Here is a 23,145-nt window from a genome sequence, read left to right as displayed (position 1 = left end):
GATCTGAGATGGTACAAGCGGCTATTTCACAGCTTTTAATTCTAAATACATAGTTCTTAAACACGAGAATATAATCTAGCCTAGAATATACGTTGTGCGGAATTGAGAAATGGGTGTACTTTCTATCATTTGGATGAAAATCTCTCCACACATCTAGTAGTCCAAAATCGTCCATAAAATGCACCATTCTTCTTCCAGTATTCCTCTGATCACCTTTTCCGTTTGAAGAATCTAGTTTGACATTTAATGTGACATTAAAGCAAATGAAAATTCCCTGACTCCTTGTTGTTGCCAATTTCAAAATCTGCCTATATAAGGACTAGTCACTGCCTGGGGGAATATACACATTTAAGAGAGTAATCATGGTACCCTCAGTCTTACCTGTTACCAATATATATCTACCTTATATGTTCATAATTCAAAGCTGAGGATAACAGAATCGCCACCTCCCTTCGCCTCCCATAACTATGAGAAGAATAGAAGGCATGTTTGAAACCTTGTTTGTTAAGTTTTGCCTGGTCTTTGTCAGCTAGATGTGTTTCCTGCATCAGAACAATTTGGGCTTTGTCCCTTTTAAACTTAGATAGGGCTTTCCACCTTTTCACTGGACTATGTAAGCCATTAATATTAATTGACAAAATTTTTATTAACCTGCTACTCGTCTAAATTGTAATTTTCTGTGATTATTATCTGCACACCCTTGTAAAAACTAAACATAAAACATATGAAAAAAAGTTTCATCAGAAAGGAACAGAAATCAAAATAAAATCTTAACTTCCGAGGTAGAGGTCCCTGAAATGGACCCTGCTTCACCTCGAGAGGCAACTTCCTCATCAGTCTATGAAGGAGGCTCTCGATGGCTTAGGCCTCACCATAAAGAGCATTCATGAGAGAACCTATTTATTTATGTATTGTACACCATATAGTAAACTTAATTGTAAAGGGAAACAAAGTAAGTAGACCTCAATTTTCCGAGGAAGAAGGTACCGTCCTCCTGAAGGCTCAGAGTTTTTCTTTGTAACCGGGATCGCGTTTCTTGTTTGCCGCTGCGCTCACTGGTTCTCTGCTGACCTTACTCCATGTTAGCTGCTTCAGTTCTTCCAGAACTATTTCAGGTGTTATAACGACGTTTACAGCATAACCTCTACTGGCCATATCTTCGGTGGCTTCAGCTGCAGTGTTGTAAATTTTTGTTTTATCAGTACAGGGAGTGCAGAATTATTAGGCAAGTTGTATTTTTGAGGAATAATTTTATTATTGAACAACAACCATGTTCTCAATGAACCCAAAAAACTCATTAATATCAAAGCTGAATGTTTTTGGAAGTAGTTTTTAGTTTGTTTTTAGTTTTAGCTATTTTAGGGGGATATCTGTGTGTGCAGGTGACTATTACTGTGCATAATTATTAGGCAACTTAACAAAAAACAAATATATACCCATTTCAATTATTTATTTTTACCAGTGAAACCAATATAACATCTCCACATTCACAAATATACATTTCTGACATTCAAAAACAAAACAACAACAAATCAGCGACCAATATAGCCACCTTTCTTTGCAAGGACATTCAAAAGCCTGCCATCCATGGATTCTGTCAGTGTTTTGATCTGTTCACCATCAACATTGCGTGCAGCAGCAACCACAGCCTCCCAGACACTGTTCAGAGAGGTGTACTGTTTTCCCTCCTTGTAAATCTCACATTTGATGATGGACCACAGGTTCTCAATGGGGTTCAGATCAGGTGAACAAGGAGGCCATGTCATTAGTTTTTCTTCTTTTATACCCTTTCTTGCCAGCCACGCTGTGGAGTACTTGGACGCGTGTGATGGAGCATTGTCCTGCATGAAAATCATGTTTTTCTTGAAGGATGCAGACTTCTTCCTGTACCACTGCTTGATGAAGGTGTCTTCCAGAAACTGGCAGTAGGACTGGGAGTTGAGCTTGACTCCATCCTCAACCCGAAAAGGCCCCACAAGCTCATCTTTGATGATACCAGCCCAAACCAGTACTCCACCTCCACCTTGCTGGCGTCTGAGTGGGACTGAAGCTCTCTGCCCTTTACCAATCCAGCCACGGGCCCATCCATCTGGCCCATCAAGACTCACTCTCATTTCATCAGTCCATAAAACCTTAGAAAAACCAGTCTTGAGATATTTCTTGGCCCAGTCTTGACGTTTCAGCTTGTGTGTCTTGTTCAGTGGTGGTCGTCTTTCAGCCTTTCTTACCTTGGCCATGTCTCTGAGTATTGCACACCTTGTGCTTTTGGGCACTCCAGTGATGTTGCAGCTCTGAAATATGGCCAAACTGGTGGCAAGTGGCATCTTGGCAGCTGCACGCTTGACTTTTCTCAGTTCATGGGCAGTTATTTTGCGCCTTGGTTTTTCCACACGCTTCTTGCGACCCTGTTGACTATTTTGAATGAAACGCTTGATTGTTCGATGATCACGCTTCAGAAGCTTTGCAATTTTGAGACTGCTGCATCCCTCTGCAAGATATCTCACTATTTTTGACTTTTCTGAGCCTGTCAAGTCCTTCTTTTGACCCATTTTGCCAAAGGAAAGGACGTTGCCTAATAATTATGCACACCTGATATAGGGTGTTGATGTCATTAGACCACACCCCTTCTCATTACAGAGATGCACATCACCTAATATGCTTAATTGGTAGTAGGCTTTCGAGCCTATACAGCTTGGAGTAAGACAACATGCATGAAGAGGATGATGTGGACAAAATACTCATTTGCCTAATAATTCTGCACTCCCTGTATATTTCACCTTAAGCAGGGCTGGGAAGAGAGTCTGGAAGGGGATCTGCTGCTCTTTCAGAATCTTGCGCATCTCTGCATTAGGGCTGCCACAAACGATTATTTTGATAGTTGACTAGTCACCGATTATTTTTGCGATTAGTCGACTAATCAGATCATGCATTCATTGGACGTAAAACGTACAGCTTATTGCACCAGCATGCTCTTATATAACTATCATTAGCTTACAGCTTTAAGTGTGTAAGGTATGTGCTAACTAAAAATAAAGACAAGATGATAGTTTATTAAATTTTGATGAAATCTGCAGATTGTTTCAGTGGAGTTTAATAAACTCAGCCGTCTGCTCCTTGCTATCTAAAATATAACAGGACACCGGAGTATATTCTGGAGCATCTCACACTTCTGATAATCAGCTGTCTGCTTGACGTTTATTCAGCTGTGTAAAAACTATAACTTTAATCTCAGCCAAACCGATTTACTCAGGAACAAATAAAATACTAAAAAAAGCCAAACAACAACATTTTTAAGTTATCTAAGTGGCTTATATATCATGTTTAACCTGAGTAGCGAAAGATGGCGGTGGGTTTGAAAACGATTTGCCGGGAGTCCGGTGTTCTCACGGGCTCTAGTGAGCCTTGAACCCCGGCTAGCTATCGAGCTGGTGGGTATCAGATGTCTCCGAAAACGTCGGAGCACTTTTGCAAATATGTGGTGTCCTGATAAACTGAGCAGATATTTGAAGTTTACACAGCTACATTCTCGCCTGAAAATATGTTAAACGTTTATTTTGTGACCCAGAAAGAATAATAAGAGTAATATTAAACTAACTAGCTGCCGCCATTGTTGGAAACTGAGCAGGGCCACGCTATGAATTCTGGGACACAGTTTCTTCTTCAGATTGTTATTCTTGATGTTAAAACAGACCCTGACAAATAGCATTAAGCATTGCTTATCGAACAATCAGATATGCAAACAATTGTTCTTGTACTTCTTGATATTTTATAGCTGCTTCTGTTTTCTAGGCTTTTTTTGCTTGTTTTGTCTCCTCAGCTCTTCACTGAATATGGACGACTGGCCATGGAGGAAGTCTATGAGAAACCCTTTCAGGTCTGCCATACTATGGTCATTGTCCTTAAAATATATAAGGGAGGTTTCTTTTAATTTTAAAACAAGCTTTGTCTTGTTGTATCAGTACTTGTAAAGTCATGAAAGGAAAACATTTTGTCTTCATGTCTGTTCCTGGTCAAAGCTTCTAACAATCTTTTTCTTCATACCAGCACATACTGCTTGAGTTTTAACTGTTGCACACTCTTATCCATTTCTAGATGTTCTTCACCTGAAAGTCACACATTGATGTCCATGCTGAATAATAATTTAAATGTTGTTTTTTAAGAGACTGATGTTCCTAATCAGAGATTGGAGTTACCCATATGAACATCCATACGGCCTGGAGGGAGGGCGGGGCTTCTTGGATAAACGATTGCAGGTGAGTTGAATAATTAAACCCTAACAGCCTGACTTAATAGATCAACAAAGTCACGTGGCAGTGGATGTAAAGCAGGTGGAAACTGCCTACCTACTATATATAGAGGCAATCTTCTGTCGAACATCTCCACGGTTTTTTACATTTCACATTGTTTTAATTTGTTTTAAGTGCAGTAAATCAGATATTAACTGAAGTGCCTGGCTTGTGTTCAGGTGAAACAGAACCAACACGAGGAGCTCCAGAATGTCCGCAGACACATCCACTCCTGCTTCTCCAAAATCAGCTGTTTCTTGTTGCCTCACCCTGGCCTCAAGGTGGCCACCAATCCTCATTTCGATGGGCGGCTCACAGGTATAACAGAACTTGTAATAGCAAAGGTCAGTTCATCTTCTTTTCGTCTGTATGTTCTCTTCCTCACCCCTTGGAGGGTGGTATTTCTCTGTTCCTCAAGCTGGGCCCTCTCCCGATTATGGATGCTCCTGGATTGTTGCTCTGGCACTAACTAATCCTTGCCCTCCCTTTTTTTATTGCTCATCAACCCTCAGGATGCTTAGCTTTGGGTGGAGACCTGAACATTGTGAGGAGTTTTTGTGTTTTGACATCAATAGCGTGGCCACCTTATTATTCCAGCTGTGCTGTAGCCTCTGAATGTTCTGCGCTATAGATTGATATTTACATCAAAAGCTGTGCGAGAAATAGCATAATCACAAGTAAATCTGTCCATCTGTGCAGGTATTGATGATCACTTGTGCAAGTATATTTTCGTGCACAGAACTTGTGCACAAAGACGGCATCTCACACAAGTGGCTAGTTTATGAGGGCTGCTCCATTATGCTCTTGATGGTAACTCTTTGTTCTTGAAACCAAATCAAGCTCGCTCAAATCACCTGAGTTTTGACTGTATGGAAGCCCAAAAGAAAAGGGGTCCTAATGTGATTGTTCACTTTGGACAGTTAAGGTTATTGTGTTAAATTACACTGTGGAAGCAACACAAGAACTGTTTTAAACCACTGTCTATGTACCATTTACGATTTTGAAAATGACTTTTGCCAAATTAACTATCAGCAGTTATTGTTTGTAGTGTAGCAGTGGAAGTAGTGAAAAGTGTCATAGGTGTCAGTATTTTAATGCTTTAATCCTGAAAATCTCTCAGAGCAGAGGTACTTGCAAGGGCACAAACATGCAGGATGTCTTGGAAAGTAGAAACTCTTCCTTTTTTATCCATGGCTGCTGAGTTCTATGTGTGCAGTTTGTTGAATTTATGCGAGTGGAGGAATATGTAATGTTATGTTACATGTTATAATATGTAACTATGCATGCATATAGTAGTAGTGAACAAACAGAGAAAAAATGCCGTGTGATAGATGTAGCAAAAGCAACTTCAGGAAGAATGAACAGAAGAAGCTCGAGAAAGGAAACACGCTGAGAGAAGACCTATAGAAGACACTGAAGGTGAAGGTAATCGAAACACTCAGAGCAGTGACCCCCAAATTTGGGGAGCGGCTCTAGCACATTCCAGGAATTATATCAGGTTTCTGTGTCCAGAAGAGCGCAGTCCTAGGATAGTTAGGATAGTGCATAGGCTCCTCGGGCTCCTAGGCCCGACCTGAGCTTAAAGGACAGACAGTTTGTTTCTGTTTTTGTATGTAATAATTAGAGATGGCACGATACCACTTTTTTATGTCCGATACCGATACCGATATCATAAATTTGGATATCTGCCGATACCGATATGAATCCGATATAGTGTTTTTTAATCAACAAAACTGTTTTTTAAAATATCTTGCTGCATTTTGCAAGTCTGCAAGTTCATACTCAAGTTTAAAACAACAACTACACTAAAGCTATTCTGTTATACCTGTATACAAAAAAAATATTTCATAGTTCAGCAATACTGATCAATCTAATAAACTTAAACCTACACCATCCTCCCTATTCTGGTATTTTAAAGAGTACTTAGCGTAAATATTAAGCAACCTAACTAATAGGGTTCCAACTCCCAGCAACAACAAAAATAAATAAATAAAAAATAAGGAACCACCCCTCACGCGCCACCTCATGATGCTCAATCGACGTAATCAACCTTAATTTGATGCAGTGTGAAAAAAAAAATGCACAGAAATCAATTATTTTTCAAGAAATATTAAATAGATTCAACATCTTTCTTCAACAAAATTGCAGACTGCACAGATGGTACCTTCCCAAAGTAAAAAGTACTATAGCTTACTAGGGTATATTAGACTTAATAGTCACTATATACAGTAATTGACTTCTATTCATTTTACATCAAATTAAAACTTTGGGTGTCAGATAATTATTTATTAAAAGCTCGACATTTTAAATGAGAATAAGAAAGAAAAGTATGTCTTTGTGCCCCCTTTTCCCTGTTCATGCCCTATCGGCCCCCCTGGCTAAACTTTGCTAGATCCGCCCCTGCACAGTTACCAGCGTCAGCTAGTAGAAAAAGATCCTGGTGTAGAAAGTAATATTAAATAAATTCTAACAACAGCTTATCAAGCTTAAACGTTCTGCTGTTGTTCAGCCGCTGGTTTCCTCTTTCTGGTGCAAAGTGGGCCAAAAACAAACAAGAGAGAGGGACTCGCAACAGAAAAGCCGATCAGCTGATCGTTAAGCAGTTTCATGATTGAAGTAGCAGCAGGAGAGAGAGAGAGAGAGAGGCAGTCGCTTGTTAAGCTTAACGTGGGAATGCTTTACAAACATTCAGAGATGGACTTACACACTTGCTTTACTTCTCTCGGGGATAACTTTGTCGGAGATGAAATGCCAGGTTGCTAGCGAAGCTCCACATGCTATCCAGACCACCGACAGGTCCTGCATGCCACAGCCGCTCTATCACGTGATGCATACTGCTCCGACTGCTAACGTTCTGAGGTGAGTTACGGCGTGTTGCAAGTTTTGTGAGGTGCTTTCGTGATATTTAATGGATCGGATTACATTTTTTATTTTTCTCCGATATCCGATCCAGTAATTTAGGTCAGTATCGGACCGATACCGATACGTAATATCGGATCGGTCCATCTCTAGTAATAATATAATATATTGGCCCGGTGGCGCCAGTGTCCGGCAGCCTCGCCTCTGTCAGCGCGCCCCAGGGCAGCTGTGGCTGCAATGTAGCTTGCCATCACCAGTGTGTGAATGTGTGCGTGACTGGGTGGATGACTGAATGTAGTGTAAAGCGCTATACAAATACAGGCCATTTACCATTTATTATATATTGGTAGGAACACTAGAGGGGTGAAACATCACCTTCTAGTAGATAGAGCAGTCGCACAAAACTTCAAGACCAGACTGACCTCATCCTGGATCGATTTTTTTTTGTTTTTTGCAACTCAACCAGATGCTTTTGGTAGCCATCAACAGTATTATGGGATAATTCTTCTTGAATTTTGTGGTGAAGATTGTACTGAACTAATCAAAGCAAATAAAGAGTGAAATGACCCTGGGTAAGAGGGTGTAGGTATGGTAATCAGGGGCAGATATGAATATAATGATGAGCTTTGACTGTTCTGCTTTTTAGAATAATTATTCAAAGTGTTTTGTATACGTTTTTGTAGCCAGCTGTAAGATCAATATTTAAAATGTCGATGATCAGCTCTTCAATCTGTTTGGCAGGGAGTGCATGTTTATATGCCATCTTTGTGTCAGTGCAACCAAATATTACAACCCAAAAATAGTTTATAACTTTTCACCATGTTTTTCTGTAATGTTAATTTTTTTTAGATGTGTTAGCTATTATGTGTCATTTGTTGTACCCTTTGTTTGTTTGTTTATTCTAATGTGAATTTCAATTTACAGACTGTGACGATCTAATTAATATAACACCTAAAAACCTATATTTGGTCAAGTCTTACTTAAAATGCGAAAATATGGATATAAAGGAACAACTTGGCTTGCTCAGGAAATTATTTATTTGCAGGAGGGATCTAATTGACCCCTCAGGGATAAACATGGAATGCACACAACTCAGTGCTTCTCCACCAGGAGAAGCTATTATACACTTTTTTGGGGGTGGGGGGTAAATATGTTTTTGGTGTGTCACTCAGATATTGATGGGGACTTCCAGAAGGAGCTGCTGAACCTCGTTCCAGCGCTGCTTGCTCCAGAAAATCTAGTGGAAAAAGAGATTGGAGGAGTCAAAATTACCTGCAGAGATCTGCTGCACTATTTCAAAGTGAGTTTACTCGTCAGTAAGTCATCTATGTAAGACTTGGTTGAAAGCCACAGAAAAAGCTATCTGTTTTGGTTGATTGTATTGTCAAATTTCTAAAAATGTTCCCTACCCTACTGCTGTATTTGCAGGCCTACATGAAGATCTATCAGGGAGAGGAACTCCCTCATCCCAAATCAATGCTCCAGGTTGGTTCAGCTCCTTCAGTTTCACTGTTAGATGGCTCCATCTCCTGGACAGTTTACATTATGATCTGTAATCAGAAGAGTAAGTGTCTCTGAGGTTAAGAAGTGAATGGCGTCTGTTTATTATGAAGATTTTACATCTTCAATCAAGTATCAAGTTGATACATTTGCTTTAAAGGAAAACAACAACACCACATGCCTCAGATCAGGCTGCACTCAATCTCAGTTTAATTAAAAACTTTCTGTATTGATTAATGTGTGATAAAGATTGTTTCTGCACAATGTTTTGTCCTCTGGTTTTTAGGCAACAGCTGAAGCAAATAACCTTGCAGCTGTAGCAGGATCCAAAGACATATACAACAAAAGCATGGAGCAGGTAAACATATGGCATTTTGAGGGACATGGATTTAAGCTGATCTGGAGAGTTTGAGATCCAGACACCTCAGAACTTGGATGTCAGACTAAAGTGATGTAACTCCTGACTCTCAATTCTGATTGATTTGTGAAGAGTACACATATAACCACAAAATATGTGGTTAACATGAGTTTGTGCCAGAAGTTTGATCATTGTCTAAACACTGTTACTTCCTGTTCATTTAATCAGAGATCCAGGTTTTGTTTGATGAATTCAGTAAATTTTTTTGTTGTATTTCCTGTCCTGGTCTCAGATCTGTGGTGGAGACAAACCATACATTTCCCCAGCAGAGTTAGAGCGCCGTCATGTGGAGCTACGGCAGGCTTCCGTGCGGTGCTTCCGCTCTGTCAAGAAGATGGGCGGAGAAGATTTCTGCCGGCGCTACCAGGAGAAGCTGGAGGCAGAACTCGATGAGGCCTATGCCAACTTCAGCAAGCAGAATGATGGAAAGAACATCTTCTACGCTGCACGGACGCCCGCCACACTCTTTGCTGTCATGTTTGTCATGTACATAGTGTCAGTTGTCACCGGCTTTGTGGGCATTAGCTCTGTGGCCACGCTGTGCAACCTGGTGATGGGATTGGCTCTGACAGCACTCTGCATCTGGGCCTATGTTAAATACTCTGGAGAGTTTCGCGAGGTCGGAGGATTCATTGACCAGGTGGCTGAAACCCTCTGGGAACAGGTGAGAGGACAATCTTTGCATTACAAGTGGTGCAAATTTCTTCTAATCTTTATGTCAGTGAATGATTGATTAACTGATTGATTGAGTATATCAGCAGTGTTGGGCAAGTTACTTTGAAAAAGTAATTAATTATAGTTACTAGTTACTTCTTTAAAAAAGTAACCGAGTTAGTAACTGAGTTACAAGATTCTAAAAGTAATTAATTACTTGAAAAGTAACTATTGCGTTACTTTAAAAAATGTTTAACCCTCTGGTGTCCAGGGTATAATTGGCCATTTTTAACTACTTTTGATTTTACCTCCACATTTTACCTTTAAAAACTATTTACTTTGCCTTGTTTGGTATCATTCTTTTCAGCACAACCTCACGTGTCTGAATTTACAGTTATGTTTTCATTTTGACATTCTGTATTAACCCAGTTGATCTAAAATCAGACAAAAAAGTAGAGAAGGTTATATTTTTTACTGTAACAACCTCAAACATGTTTATTGAATCATATTTCATAACTTTAAATGCAAATATAAATGGTCAATTTCAAAATCCTATGCAAGTTTTGCAAACAACAAAGTTATTTGTGTCCATTTACCTTTTACCCTTTTTCAAATAACCATTTCAAACTATTTACATAACAATCAGCTGTTCTGCATTCAATAAGATGCCACACAAATTATTTGTGCCACTCCAAAAATGTCTGTCCACTATAAAGGAGAACATCACAGCCTGATACCTGCAGGTCTGACAGCAGGAGGTATATCACTCCTCCTGTTTTCTACCTGGAGACCGCAGTCGCCTCATTGTTCTGACACACAACGCAAAAATATTCAAAACGCTACACGCTAACTGCACAAGACAACACATTAACCACACACTCCAAACACACTAAACGTCACAAATCTCTCACATCTCAAAACTCGCTCTCTCTCTTTTTCTGCTGTCTTTCTCTCTCTCTCGCCGTCACTCCTAAAACGTCCCCCTCTTCCTAAACAGCCAAATGTCATGTTGCCATATCATTTTTGATTGGTCGTCATGGTGCATTTTTCCACCAACACCAAAGGGCTGTTTCTTGTTTTTTTTGTTTTTTGGTCATAAGCAGAGAGTGCTCGCTGCGCTGTCCTTAGACAGTAAACGTTACAAAACTGTTGAGGAAAAAACGCCACGTATATATTGTTTATCATGACTCTGGTTTTACGTGGTCTATCAGTACAATTTAAAAACTGGCACCTTGTTGCTTTGTCATCTTGAAGTGGTCGTGTGATTGGCTTACCACGACTACTTTATTCTTCCTCAGTCAAACAGCAGCACTCATGCGATTGTTTTGCCCCCTTAGCTCCAGGTGTTGTGCCAAAAAGTCATCGTCTGCCAGAAAGTGATTGCCGCCTGCGAGAGCGCACGCAGCTGCTTGAAGCTGTAGCGCCCAGATTACTTACAGCTACTTTCGTACAACTGATATAAGATGTGGTAAGCTGAAGACAGCTTCAACCGTCTGCTTGTTGAAAAATAGTAACGCAACTGCACCGTATTTTCTTCTTAGTAACAGTAACGGCGTTGTAACAATAGGAATTATTAGTTAGATAACTTGTTACTGGAAAAAAGTGATGCCCTTAGTAACGCCGTTACTTGTAACCCCGTTATTCCCATCACTGTATATCAGTATTTTTATGTAGGTTCTCATTTAGGTCATGGTATATCAATGTTTTCTCCCCACCTTTTATGCTTCACTCAAAAGTTTTCAAAAGTGAGAGGTGATTGCCATCATCAACTGTCTAAATTTTATTATTTAAAATTCAAGTACCTCTATTTGTCAGGAGTTTAACCTCCTAAGACCCGAACTCTTTCATGGCATGCATTTTTAATTTTTCTTTGCTATTTGGGCTGATTGGGACCTGATGAATGTAAAAACAAAGAATTACCAGATTTTTTTTAACCTAATTTTTGTTTCTAAGAAAAATGAGATCTACATATGACGATATTTGTTTTGAATTTTGATAGAACAGTGGCAGTATACTGTCCTCGTAAGTGAATATCAGGCCCTTGTAGAGAAAAATTAAGTATTTTGGTCTAGACATCCCAAAATGTGATGTCCACATATGTGGATGCCAGGTCCTTGGAGGTTAATTTACTGAATATTTTATTTTTCAATATTTAAGCATAGAACACAAGAACAGTACACAATAAGGTGCAAGGTATACGTAGAACTTCAATGAAGGTTCTGACAGCTTTGACTCCCAGATGAGGTATATTTTGTGTGTGTACGTGTGCTATTAAATAAGTGACTGTTTCTGTAAGGCTTTAAAGGACCTTGAAGAAAAAATGTATGCAAAAGTGAGGTTTTTCTTTGTACTTCGATGTAATGTTTCCTGCTGCAGAAAAGATGTTCTGAGGATGTAGATTTATTTATAGTTATTTAATTATTAACTTTAATTATTAATATTAATAATAGTTCAGTAGCAGCCCCAATAAAGAATAAAATTAATTCTTCTGTAGCTTTGCTGTAGATTTGTCGCAGTCAAAAACAAATGGCTGTGAATGGGAGCAGCAACAGCTTGCTTTTTTTAAACAAGTTGAAGCATTAGTCGCAAGTGTGACTGACACTGGTACATGGTAAACTGGTACATTTACATCGTAAATGGACTGGTTCATATATGGTGCTTTTCTACTGTTCCTAAGCACTCAAAGCATTTTATACAACTTGCCTCATTCACCCATTCGCGGCTATTTATACAGGCGCTTTTTTCTTTTTTCCAAGTAAGTGCTTTCTGTCAAAGAAACATTGACATGGTGCTCCAACCCACCTTCCCCAAATTAGCTTCACTACCATAGTTCTGACATTTTTGGTTTTTCTGTTCTTGCTTTTTTGATTAATCTTTCATATTTGCCCCTTAATGCTTCCAGAGGACTCCACGAAAGGTGAGCCCTTGCTTCATGTATATCTTTCCTTTTTTTTAATAGTTGCAGGACTAGGGAGATATGTTAGATTTTATTTATTTATTTATTTTTAATCACAATCAAAACCACTAAGACTTATCAATGAACTTTTTATTTAGATAATTATTTGAATTTCAGGAGCTTGGCCACATCTCATACACTCCCCTTCCTGTTCTCTGTCTATAATTGACCCCCTGCACTACGAATTGGTTGTGTTCTCATTTTTGTCAAAACACCCATTGACACCTATTGTGTGTTTTTGATGTGAAGGAGGTAGGGAGGCATAACATTTAGGACATAACAGTTTACTAGCATTGAGCATCAATTAAAATGTTAACAATTAGATTGAACAACTAGTAAGTCTGGTACTGACCAGTGACAATAATAACTAATGTCTTGATGCATGCTCAATCATCCAGAAAAGGAAATCTCTAAAGGTTCTTCTGTTATTCTGGACATGTCATTTTCAGCATGAGAAATGTTTTGTCACTCATCCAAGTGACTTCTTCAGTCTCACCTACCTGCAGGTTTCCCCAACATTTGTATAATCACTGAAATTAGCACCAGTGACAAACAATGGGCTGTCAAGACCAGTTTTAATGATCGTTAATATGCAAATTGTCATAACTATTGATCAATAACCATTGATCAATGGCCATCAGCACCATGGCAAAGATGGTGATCTTTCTCCACCTTACAATTCCGTGATTGCAGCCATTCCTTAACTCTCTGTAAATTGTACTCATGGCCAGATACACAGAATCAACTTCTTGGAATCAACTTCTAGTGAATAATAGTTGTTTAGCCTTGTCCATCATTCCTCGAACCTGTCTATTACCGTCATTTCATGTCCTGCTGAAAAATAGTTGCAGTTCCATCTTTAGCTGCTCCTCCATTACCATTTTACTGCACAGCTGCCAAAGGAATGCTGGGTTGTTCTGTAGTCCTCCTTCATAGAATGCAGGTATCTAAAACTCTTAGGATGACCGCAGGCTAACAGATATCTGCTGAGGGAGTTCACATCTGCACTCGGGGGAGTGTAAAGACAGAGCACTACCACGTGACTGATGTATGTGTCTTGGAGAAAATCCTCACAGTTACACCTACCTCCTGTTTAAAAGGCCGTCGGCTTCAACACACTGCATCAGGAAATAGGTCTCCAAAAGTGGAGCGTGCCCTGAGAGACTGTTTGAATCCACTGACTGGGATATGCTGCTGGATCCACATGATGAGGACAGTGAAGGGATTGCAGGCTGTCAGTGTGGACGCGGTCTCACCTGTCAAGACAGTACGCTGTTATCCTAACAACACCTCCTGAATAACACAGGAGGTCAAGGCTATCCTCAACGGGAAGAAGGTGGCCTACAGAATAAAGGATAGGACACAAGACGAGGGGTGGTACAATAGAGGAGACATTGGAGGAGCCAAGTAACTCTTGGTAACCTTCTTCAATCGGTATGACCAACAACCAACTGTCCCACCTCACTACAGTGCCCTCCCCCAACTCCTTTCTCCACATGACATTGCTGCACACTCCACACCCTGCTCATCGCAGTCTCTCTCCCTCACTGGCACCCTCACCTGACACAGAGGACATACCTCTCCTCCTCCCCTCCCCACAGTCCTCTCCCTGCATAACTGCAGACCAAGTGAGGAGAGAACTGGCTTTGACCCAGGAAGTCCCCCTGCCTTTGGGCCTGCTGTGTCCATGGCTGCTGCACAGTCAGGATACTTTTCCTGGACTTCTCTAGTGCTTTCAATATCATCCAGCCAATTATGTTCCAGGAAAAACTTGAACGGATTGAAGTGGACCCCTGCCTGGTGACCTGGATAAGCAGCTACCTCACTGAGACACCACAGTATGTCAAGCTGAAGGACTGAGCAGCACTGGTGCACCGTAGGGCACAGTGCTGGCCCCTCTTCCCTTCACCCTATGCACTTTAGACTTAACAACTCAGAGATGTGTCATGCATGTCTCTGCACTCCTTAAACATCTGCAGGAAACTCCTGTGGATGTTCTACCAGTTAGTGGTTGCCAGCTTGATCTTTTACGTGGTGGCGTGCTGGAGGGGTGGTACATCCAAAAAGGATTCCTCCAGGCTGGCGAAGGTAGGCTGGCTCTGTGGTTGGCATGAAGCTAGACTGACTCTCTGGTAACAGTGGCAGAGAAAAGTACTCTGGAAATTTCCTCTGCTAACTGTCATCAAACCACAGAGAAACCGGATCAGCGACGGGCTGCTCCTCCCCAGCAGCAGAACCAGCAGGGCTAAAAATTCTTTGTTCCCTGAGCCATCAAACTGTACAATTCAGGGAGAGGGGGAGGAGTAGCAGCAGGAGGGAAGGGCACGGGACGATGTTGATCCAGTGAAATAAACTAAACTTATTACCTCCAATGCTAGAAATCACAGCATGCTTCACTAGAGCTCAGTGTTCCAGTTCTCTCATCATCTGGAATTTCTTCCGATCTCCTCTCCTGACATTCCGTGGCATTTATGCCAGTATATCCGTCACGCTGACCACCAATTATATATTTGCAACAGTCTTTAACCTTTGTAACGTACAGTCATCACTTCTTGGTGATGCCTTCCTTGGGGATTTGCCCAAAACTCGAGCCATAATATGCATCATATAATTCCTTTTTTAATAATGTATAAAAATCCTTGTAGATAGATGCTGACTATAGCTCCATTTGGTGGCACACCTGTCAAACTACTACACACCCAACATAAAGCTTTACCTATATTACTCCAAGATAACTTGGAAAACAGCTGTTATGGAGCAAGAGGCTAACACCATTCTTTGTACCAGGTTCTAAAAATGCTCTTTAATGCTGTGCAGCATTTTAACAGTCCATAACACTTTTAAAATATTCACCTTTAGACCCAGCCTCAAGTGATCCTGCTATATTGAGACAGCAGCTACCTCCTCTCCAAACAAGTCCAGTTAGCCTAATAAAATTTAACAAAAGTAAACGGTTTTGATTGCGCATACAGTACAGGAGTAATAATTAGTAGCTTTGATTTCATTACGTTATGTGTTGAGTGAAACTGAAATGGGCTTATTCATCAAATACTGATTTTTGAGGGGTGAGGGTTCAAAAGAAGAAAAAATTAAAACAACCCAGGACATCATTTTCACACCATAGAAACAATATAACAGTATAAAGCAGCTATTGTGGCATACCAGGTTGCCTAGCAACATGATTATTTGCACACATTTTGACATCAAGGCTGCTGTAAAATGAGCCAGAGCTGGCTGTATGTGATTGGTAAATAAATATTAAACTGTAATGGGATAAAAGATGAATAATTACTGCAGCGTTGAGGATGGGATTTTGAGCTCGAGCAGAGTTGGTCAAAGTGGAGATTGTGTTACCCAATGCATAGAGAACTTCAAGTCTGATGTGACCTCTTCCTTCTCCTTTTCCTCCAGATCTTCTCCAAAGTCTTTGAGGTGGCCCGAAGTCGAGTCCTGTTTGGAAGCTTTATCCCAACACCACGGTCCCGGCTCACCTCCAACAACAACATCAAGAAGAAAAATTAGCAGCACACCATGTTTTCCCTGTCATGTTGGGTTTTTTTTCCTCTCCCCCTCTCTCTTCCCTTTTCCTGTCACATCCACCTTCTGCCCTGTTTTAAAATGATTTGAAATGTATAAATAGATTGGTTTTTTTGGATATAGATGATGGTTCCTCGCCATGCTGGCTGTGGGTTTAAGGGCACGCTGTAGTTCTGAACAAAGTGGTATGATGTATTTTATTCTCAACGAGGGTTATGATTCTTAGTGTGGGTGGCCATTCTTACACCATTATACCAGGTGTGGTTACCTGTCAAATAATGACTGCACATTATTAATCCCCGTTTATCTGAATGTATGTATGAAGAGCATGTCACCAGACCCTCCTCACTTCTCTCTTTGCGGTACTTCCTCTTGTCTTCATCAGGTTTCTGTGTCGCTGGGCGGCAATACAAATAGTTGTCACAACCAAAGTTTACAGTGTTACTCGTAGAAACTCTCTTAGTGTTTCTTGTGACTCTGCTGAACATATATCAGCCATAAAAACTTTCAATCCACATTATGTAGGGTGTATACAATAAAATAACCCTGTGACATGAACAAACATGATTTCAGGTCAGGGCTCCAACCAGTTCTCTTCATTATTAAGTGATTTTTAAAGTCTTACTTCAATTGAACCTTTTCTGAAAAAGATGGAAATGACAGTTATGCAGCAATTTGTTTGTTTTTTTGTTTTTGTTATTTTCTGAGGTTAAGAAAGGATTTTAATTTTATTATCAAGCTAGTTCAGATAGTAATCTATAGTTACCTTAATTAGTTTGTCTGGATCTGGGAAAGAGCTGAAAGTAAAGGAAGCAAAGTTTTGATAAAACCAGCTCAGCACTTAAGTATTCACCTTAGTAGAATGATCTGCAGGTGTATTGTACTGATTGACAAAAGACAGTGTCTGTCAGTTCTTTTTTTTTTTTTTTTTTTTTACTGTTTTAAGTGGATTATGACTTGACGTGTTTACCTCCAGATACTCTTTATTTTTAATACTCGGCTTTGTCAGAGTCCTGCTTGCTTTCCAACAGCAAGATATGAGGTATCAGACTCATGTATGTTTGCAGTGCAGACTAGCATAGAGTGACCAAAATATTTGTTCAACAGATCTGAGACATTTCCAGCTCTCTACTTGACCTACCAAGAAAGATGTCTTACTAAATGTTCAGCTATTAAGTTTATCTATGTCTGGATCTCCAGCTTCTATACATTTTCTGCTACTTGGTCCTCTTAACCTGACTGCCAGTATTTGAGTAAAACTTTCATTTTTATTCTCCAGTGTAGCTCAGGTTAGCAATGTAGAGTATTTTTATTATTTAGCTTTGGGGGGGTTTATTATTAAACTTAAGCTCTCTTCCCTTCATCATTCCTCGTTGTCCTCTTTATCTTGGCAGATCTGATGGACTGAGTCAGCTCCTCTTGTTTCTAAACCACCCAAGACCACATAGTAAAACACCAAAAAATTGAATTGTTTGCCATTCGATCTGTTGCATCGCATATATGTAACACAACACTTTGTGGGTCCAGATTGGTGGGTCCAGTGTTTCTATTTTCAAAGCCAAAATCTGTAAATTGAATGGCAGGTTCATTCCAAGTGTTGGCATTGATCTCAGGGTCAGAGGTCATAAAACTTTGCTTTACTGATCAGTTTTCTTTTGTAACCATTCCATCCACAACGTCACCACTGTGTGCTCTTTGTTTTTTTACAGTGTACTTCTTTTTACTGCCACACACACACACAGGCTATGTGTATGAAATATAAACCTTTATAAACATAAATTTTCTAGACTTTTTTAGCTGGCAGAACGTTTGGGTGGTAAACCTCATTTCAAATCACTAGATGTAAAGGAATGCTACGTATATATATGTATATATATGTGTGTGTGTGTATATGTATATATATGTGTGTGTGTGTGTGTGTAAATTTATCTTACATGAGCACTGCAATTTCACCCCTTGCTGGCAAAGAATGTTTATAATCTGTTGTTTTTCCCCATTATGTTGTATTTAAAGTTATTTAAGTTAACTTATTTTTCAATACACTATTAAATCAGACTTCTTCAACACACATACCGGTGGTGTTCTGTCTTTACATTTTTTTTCCTTTAATGAAGAGGTAACACTGAAAATGCTAATGGTATTCTAGGTTGGCACAACCAATGCCAACATGGAAAAGCTGGACTGATATCTGAATGCTGTTGTAACTCAAACTAAATGCACAATAAAATACCATTTTCATCAAATTACCTAAACCATAGACTACTTTTGTCTAAAGTAGAGAAGAAAATATAAAAACCATAGAGTACTTCCATGTCCAGATTCTGCATTATTTGTAACATAATCACTTAACATATTTGTTAGATGATAAAACGTCTGCTGTCGTTTATTAGCTTAATGTCCATGCTGACTTTAGCAACCAGAAGATTATATGTATGTTTCTATACTTACATTTTGTTTTATGAAGGAAATTTCATTTGAGTTTAAGAGAATGTGAATTGTTTTTTCAGTATTAACATTACAAAGTCATATGTTTAGCAAATGTCTCAGACATTTCCCCTTGTGTAAATTTTACACAGATTTTTTTTTTTTTGCACATACGCACGACCGCTCAAAAGTTTGGGATGTACTGGAAATTTCTTTCGTTTGTGTATTAATCACATCATTTTAGTAATAGTAGTAACACTTTCTGTACTCAGTATAGAAAGCTCACTCTTGACATCAGTTGTACTCCTGTGGAATGTGATCACAAGTGGGGCCCAAGTTTTATTGCACCTTCGCAAGCAGACTCATTTTCCTATTGAGGGCTCTGGACATCTTATTGCAGAGGAGATGACGGTTGGTCGGAACTGTTCCTAGACTGAAGAGATAAGGATCTGCTAATAATTGATCTGCTGTGGAATGTTCTTTGTTTGGGAGGTATAAAAGGGTTCAGGGTGATGTCTTTCCCTCAGAAAAACGGGTTAGGAGTGTAACTCCTAACCCCTGCAGTTTTTCTTTTCTTTTTTAATATCATGGCTCAAGAGTTGGCAGTTCGTCTTGTAATCGGAAGGTTGCCGGTTCAAGCCCCGGCTCCGACAGTCTCGGTCGTTGTGTCCTTGGGCAAGACACTTCACCTGTTGCCTACTGCTGGTGATCAGAGGGCCCGGTGGCGGCAGTGTCCGGCAGCCTCGCCTCTGTCAGTGTGCCCCAGGGTGGCTGTGGCTACAATGTAGCTGCCATCACCTGTGTGTGAATAGGTGGATGACTGAATGTAGTGTAAAGCGCTTTGGGGTCCCTAGGGACTAAGTAAAGTGCTATACAAATATAGGCCATTTACCTCACTTCAAAAGGCACGCTCGCCTGTTGGGTGCATTTTCATTCAAGATTCAAGACCAACGGGAAGAGCCTCGGCTCCTTATTATTGCAACAAGTGGGTGCAGGGTCCTAGAAACTCAATGAGTTTGAGTATTCTAGTGTGAGAAATTGCGCCCTGTTGCGGTAGTAAGTGCAGGATCTTAGGAGCTCAACAAGTTGGGCGTTCTAGTGTATGTTTTTTTAGCACTTTTGCACCAGTGAAAAAAGGCAGAAAGGCTGAGCGGAGGACGCTCCGTTACATTATGGGAAAGTGGCCCAGTAAAATGGCCAGTGGGGCTGTGGGAGGCATTCCTCTAGGTGGTCTGGGTGAAAACTCCATTTTTGATTCCATGGTAAAAAAGTTTGGACTTGATAGTATCAGATATGTTGAGAAATGGCAAAAAAAAAAGAAGAATGGTTTTGCTGCTTAGTGTGAACCAGTTGAGAAAGGTGGAAGAGCAACTGGGGGGAGAAGAACAACAAATGTTAAAAAAGAAAAACGTTAAATCGACTGATGTGCGTAGGATCAATGATTTCAATTCAATTTTATTTATATAGCGCCAAGTCACAACAACAGTCGTCTAAAGGCACTTTATATTGCACAGTAGATCATACAATAATAGATACAGAGAAAAACCCAACAATCATATGACCCCCTATGAGCAAGCACTTTGGTGACAGTGGGAAGGAAAAACTCCCTTTTAACAGGAAGAAACCTCCGGCAGAACCAGGCTCAGGGAGGGGCTGGGCCATCTGCTGCAACCAGTTGTGGTGAGAGAAGGAAGACAGGATAAAGACATGGTGTGGAAGAGAAACAGAGATTACTAACAGGTATGATTTAATGCAGAGAGGTCTATTAACACATAGTGAGTGAGAAAGGTGAAAATCAAGTGCATCATGGGAATCCCCCGGCAGCCTACGTCTATTGCAGCACAACTAAGGGAGGATTCAGGGTCACCTTGATACTCAGCTTTGCCATTGCTCTGCGGATAGCCAGGTGATGAGGTATGGTGTCGAAATTCCCATTTCCGGCTGAAGTTGGCAAACTCTGTCGAGCTGTACTGGGGCCCGTTGTCAGAAAAAACAATATTTGGGATTCCCTGACGTGCGAAATGAGCCTTTAGTTTCCTAATCACAGTATTCGACTTGGTATCAGGTAGATAATCTATCTCCCAAAAGTTGGAGTAATAATCAACAGTTATTAGGTAGTCCCTACCCTCAAAGTTGAATAAATCTGTCCCAACCTTGGTCCATGGTCTAGTGGTCAGCTCGTGTGGTTTTAGTGTCTCTTTCTGTTGTTTTGTATCCACAGACCGACATATGTCACATGTAGCGATGTACTTTTTGATGTGGTCGTTCATACCATGCCAGTAGACACAGTCTCTAGCTCTCCTGAGGCACCCTTCTGTGCTGATGTGTGTTGAGTGAATTCGCTGTGTTATATCTGCCTGGAGTGCTTCTGGAATCACCACTCTCTCTCCCTTGAAGACCAGTCCATCCTGTGTGCTCAGTTCATCCTGCAAAGATTGGAACTGAGTTATTTCAACAGGTACATCTTTCTTACAGACCGGCCACCCCTTTTGTATTGTTTTTATCAGCGTTTGTAGTGTGTGGTCGGTTCTTGTCCCTGCTCGTATTCTGTCCATGCTTTCTGTTGAAACAGGTACATAGTCCACCATGTTGACACATTCTGTCTCCAACTCCATCTGGCTTTTGATGCTGTCCTGCAGGTAGGCCCTACTCAGCGTATCAGCGAGTAGCATGTCGCAGCCTGGAACATATGTTATGGTTATATCATATTTTTGCAGCCTTAATAACATCCTTTGCAGTCTCTTAGGTGCATGTAACAGTGGCTTTTTAATAATGTTCTCGAGTGGCTTGTGGTCTGATTGCAATCTCACAAGACAACCATATGTATATTGGTGGAATTTCTCCATCCCAAACACAATAGCTAAACATTCCTTTTCAATTTGTGCATAACCTCTTTCAGTGAGCGTCAGTGCACGACTTGCAAATGCCACTGGTTTTCCATGTTGAGTCAGAGCTGCTCCCAGTCCTGTTTCGCTGGCATCACACTGCAGTGTCAGCTCTTCTTCATGGCTGTAATATTTCAAAACTGGGACTTGTGTTAGTTTTTCTTTCAGTCTTTTAAATGCATCTTCCTGCAAGTCTGTCCATAGGCTGTCTCTGTGCGTCAGTTGTCTGAGAGGCTCACAGTCGTCTGACAGATGCTTGTAGAACTTGGATAAATAGTTGACCATTCCAACTAGTCTCTGCACCCCTTTTATCTCAGTTGGTGCTGGCATCTCTGTGATGGCCCGTACCTTCTCTGGGTCAGCTCTCAGCCCCTCTGCCGTGAGTAGATGTCCGATGTATGGTACTTCCTGTCTTCTAAGCTTGAGTTTTTCCACATTTAATTTGATGTTCCTCTCTCTCTGCAGCGTTCCAGGAAAAGTCTCAGGTTTCTGTCATGATCCATTTCTGCCAACTCAGTTGTCTCTCATTTTCCAGTGATCAGGATGTCATCAGCAATGATGTATGTGCCTGGCAGGTTCTCTAACGCTTGCATCAGTTTGCGCTGAAAGACCTCTGGCACTGGGCTGATCCCCATCGGCATTCTCAGCCAACGAAAGCGACCAAATGGTGTTGCGAATGTCATGAGATAGCTTGACTCTTCTGTAAGCTTCACATGCCAAAAGCCATGTTTCACATCACAAATTGTGAAAACTTTCGCTTTTGACACATCTGGCAAGATGTCATCTGTTGTTGGTAATGGGAAGTGACTATGCTTCAAAGCTTTGTTGAGCGGTCTCGGGTCAATACATATCCTGGGTTTGCCATTTGCCATTGCACTGTCACCATCCCACTGATTCAATCAGTACTACATTCCACTAGTGCTATTATTTGTCTGTCTGCAAGGCTCATCAGTTCCTCTTTCAGTGGTTTCATCATCGACACTGGGACTCTGCGTTTTGGCAGTTTGACGGGCTGCACTGTTGTGTCGATTTCCAGCTCATATTCACCTTGCAAACATCCATCTCCTGTAAACACATCCTGAAACTCGGTCTTTATCTCTTCCAACAACTACATGTTTTTCTCTGATGGAGCTGTTGTCACTGAGCTGTCCAGAGCACATATGTTATCATATTTAACTTGTATTAGCTTCATCGCTTCACTAGCTGTTCTCCCAAGTAGAGGTGTTTTACAATCCTCCTCTACCACTTGGAACTCGACTCTGTACTTTTTGTTGTTTCTTGGGTTTGTCAGCTTGACCTTACACTTTCCTAATGGACACAGCCTTGACTTATTGTACATCACAAGAACCTTGTCTGTGTGCTCCATTTTGATGTTCGGGTTCAACAGGTTGATGGGAATAACGTTGCAGGTTGCACCACAGTCAACTTGAAACTTGACCAGGCTGTTGCCAATCATCATGCCTGCAAACAGCTGCTCTCGTTTTTTCATGTCTGATGCTTTGATCTGGTTCACTTCTACTGCAGTCTGTGTCATAGCTGTGACAGTCATTATGTCCTCACAGGAATCCGAGACCTGCTCCGTCACTGTGTGGACCTTTTTTCCATTTTCACTCTGTCTGCTTTTAC

The 23,145-nt window shown here is 40.6% G+C and overlaps 1 protein-coding gene across 3 annotated transcripts in view; it reads left to right on the top strand.

The window, feature by feature from the left end:
• Positions 1-18,280, top strand: part of LOC146571941 (atlastin-2) — a 43,283-nt gene extending 25,003 nt beyond the window's left edge. Inside the window, exons 6-14 of one of the 3 annotated variants that reach the window (XM_085275948.1) lie at positions 3,818-3,874; positions 4,161-4,253; positions 4,466-4,604; positions 8,318-8,445; positions 8,574-8,630; positions 8,932-9,003; positions 9,296-9,727; positions 12,620-12,634; positions 16,085-18,280. In XM_085275948.1, the coding sequence (XP_085132074.1) occupies positions 3,818-3,874; positions 4,161-4,253; positions 4,466-4,604; positions 8,318-8,445; positions 8,574-8,630; positions 8,932-9,003; positions 9,296-9,727; positions 12,620-12,634; positions 16,085-16,195 (1,104 nt within the window). In that variant the 3' untranslated portion in view covers positions 16,196-18,280. The other 2 variants (XM_085275949.1, XM_085275950.1) reach the window with 2 other exon arrangements.
• The last annotated feature ends 4,865 nt before the right edge of the window (positions 18,281-23,145 follow it).

This window comes from Mchenga conophoros, linkage group LG6 (genome assembly GCF_057382185.1).
Source record: "Mchenga conophoros isolate Kocher_MC1m ecotype Shallow Benthic linkage group LG6, M_conophoros_male_GT1.1, whole genome shotgun sequence".
Lineage (NCBI taxonomy): Eukaryota > Metazoa > Chordata > Actinopteri > Cichliformes > Cichlidae > Mchenga > Mchenga conophoros.
The sequence above is the reverse complement of the archived record's forward strand: the minus strand, read 5'-3'. Positions and strand labels throughout refer to the sequence as shown.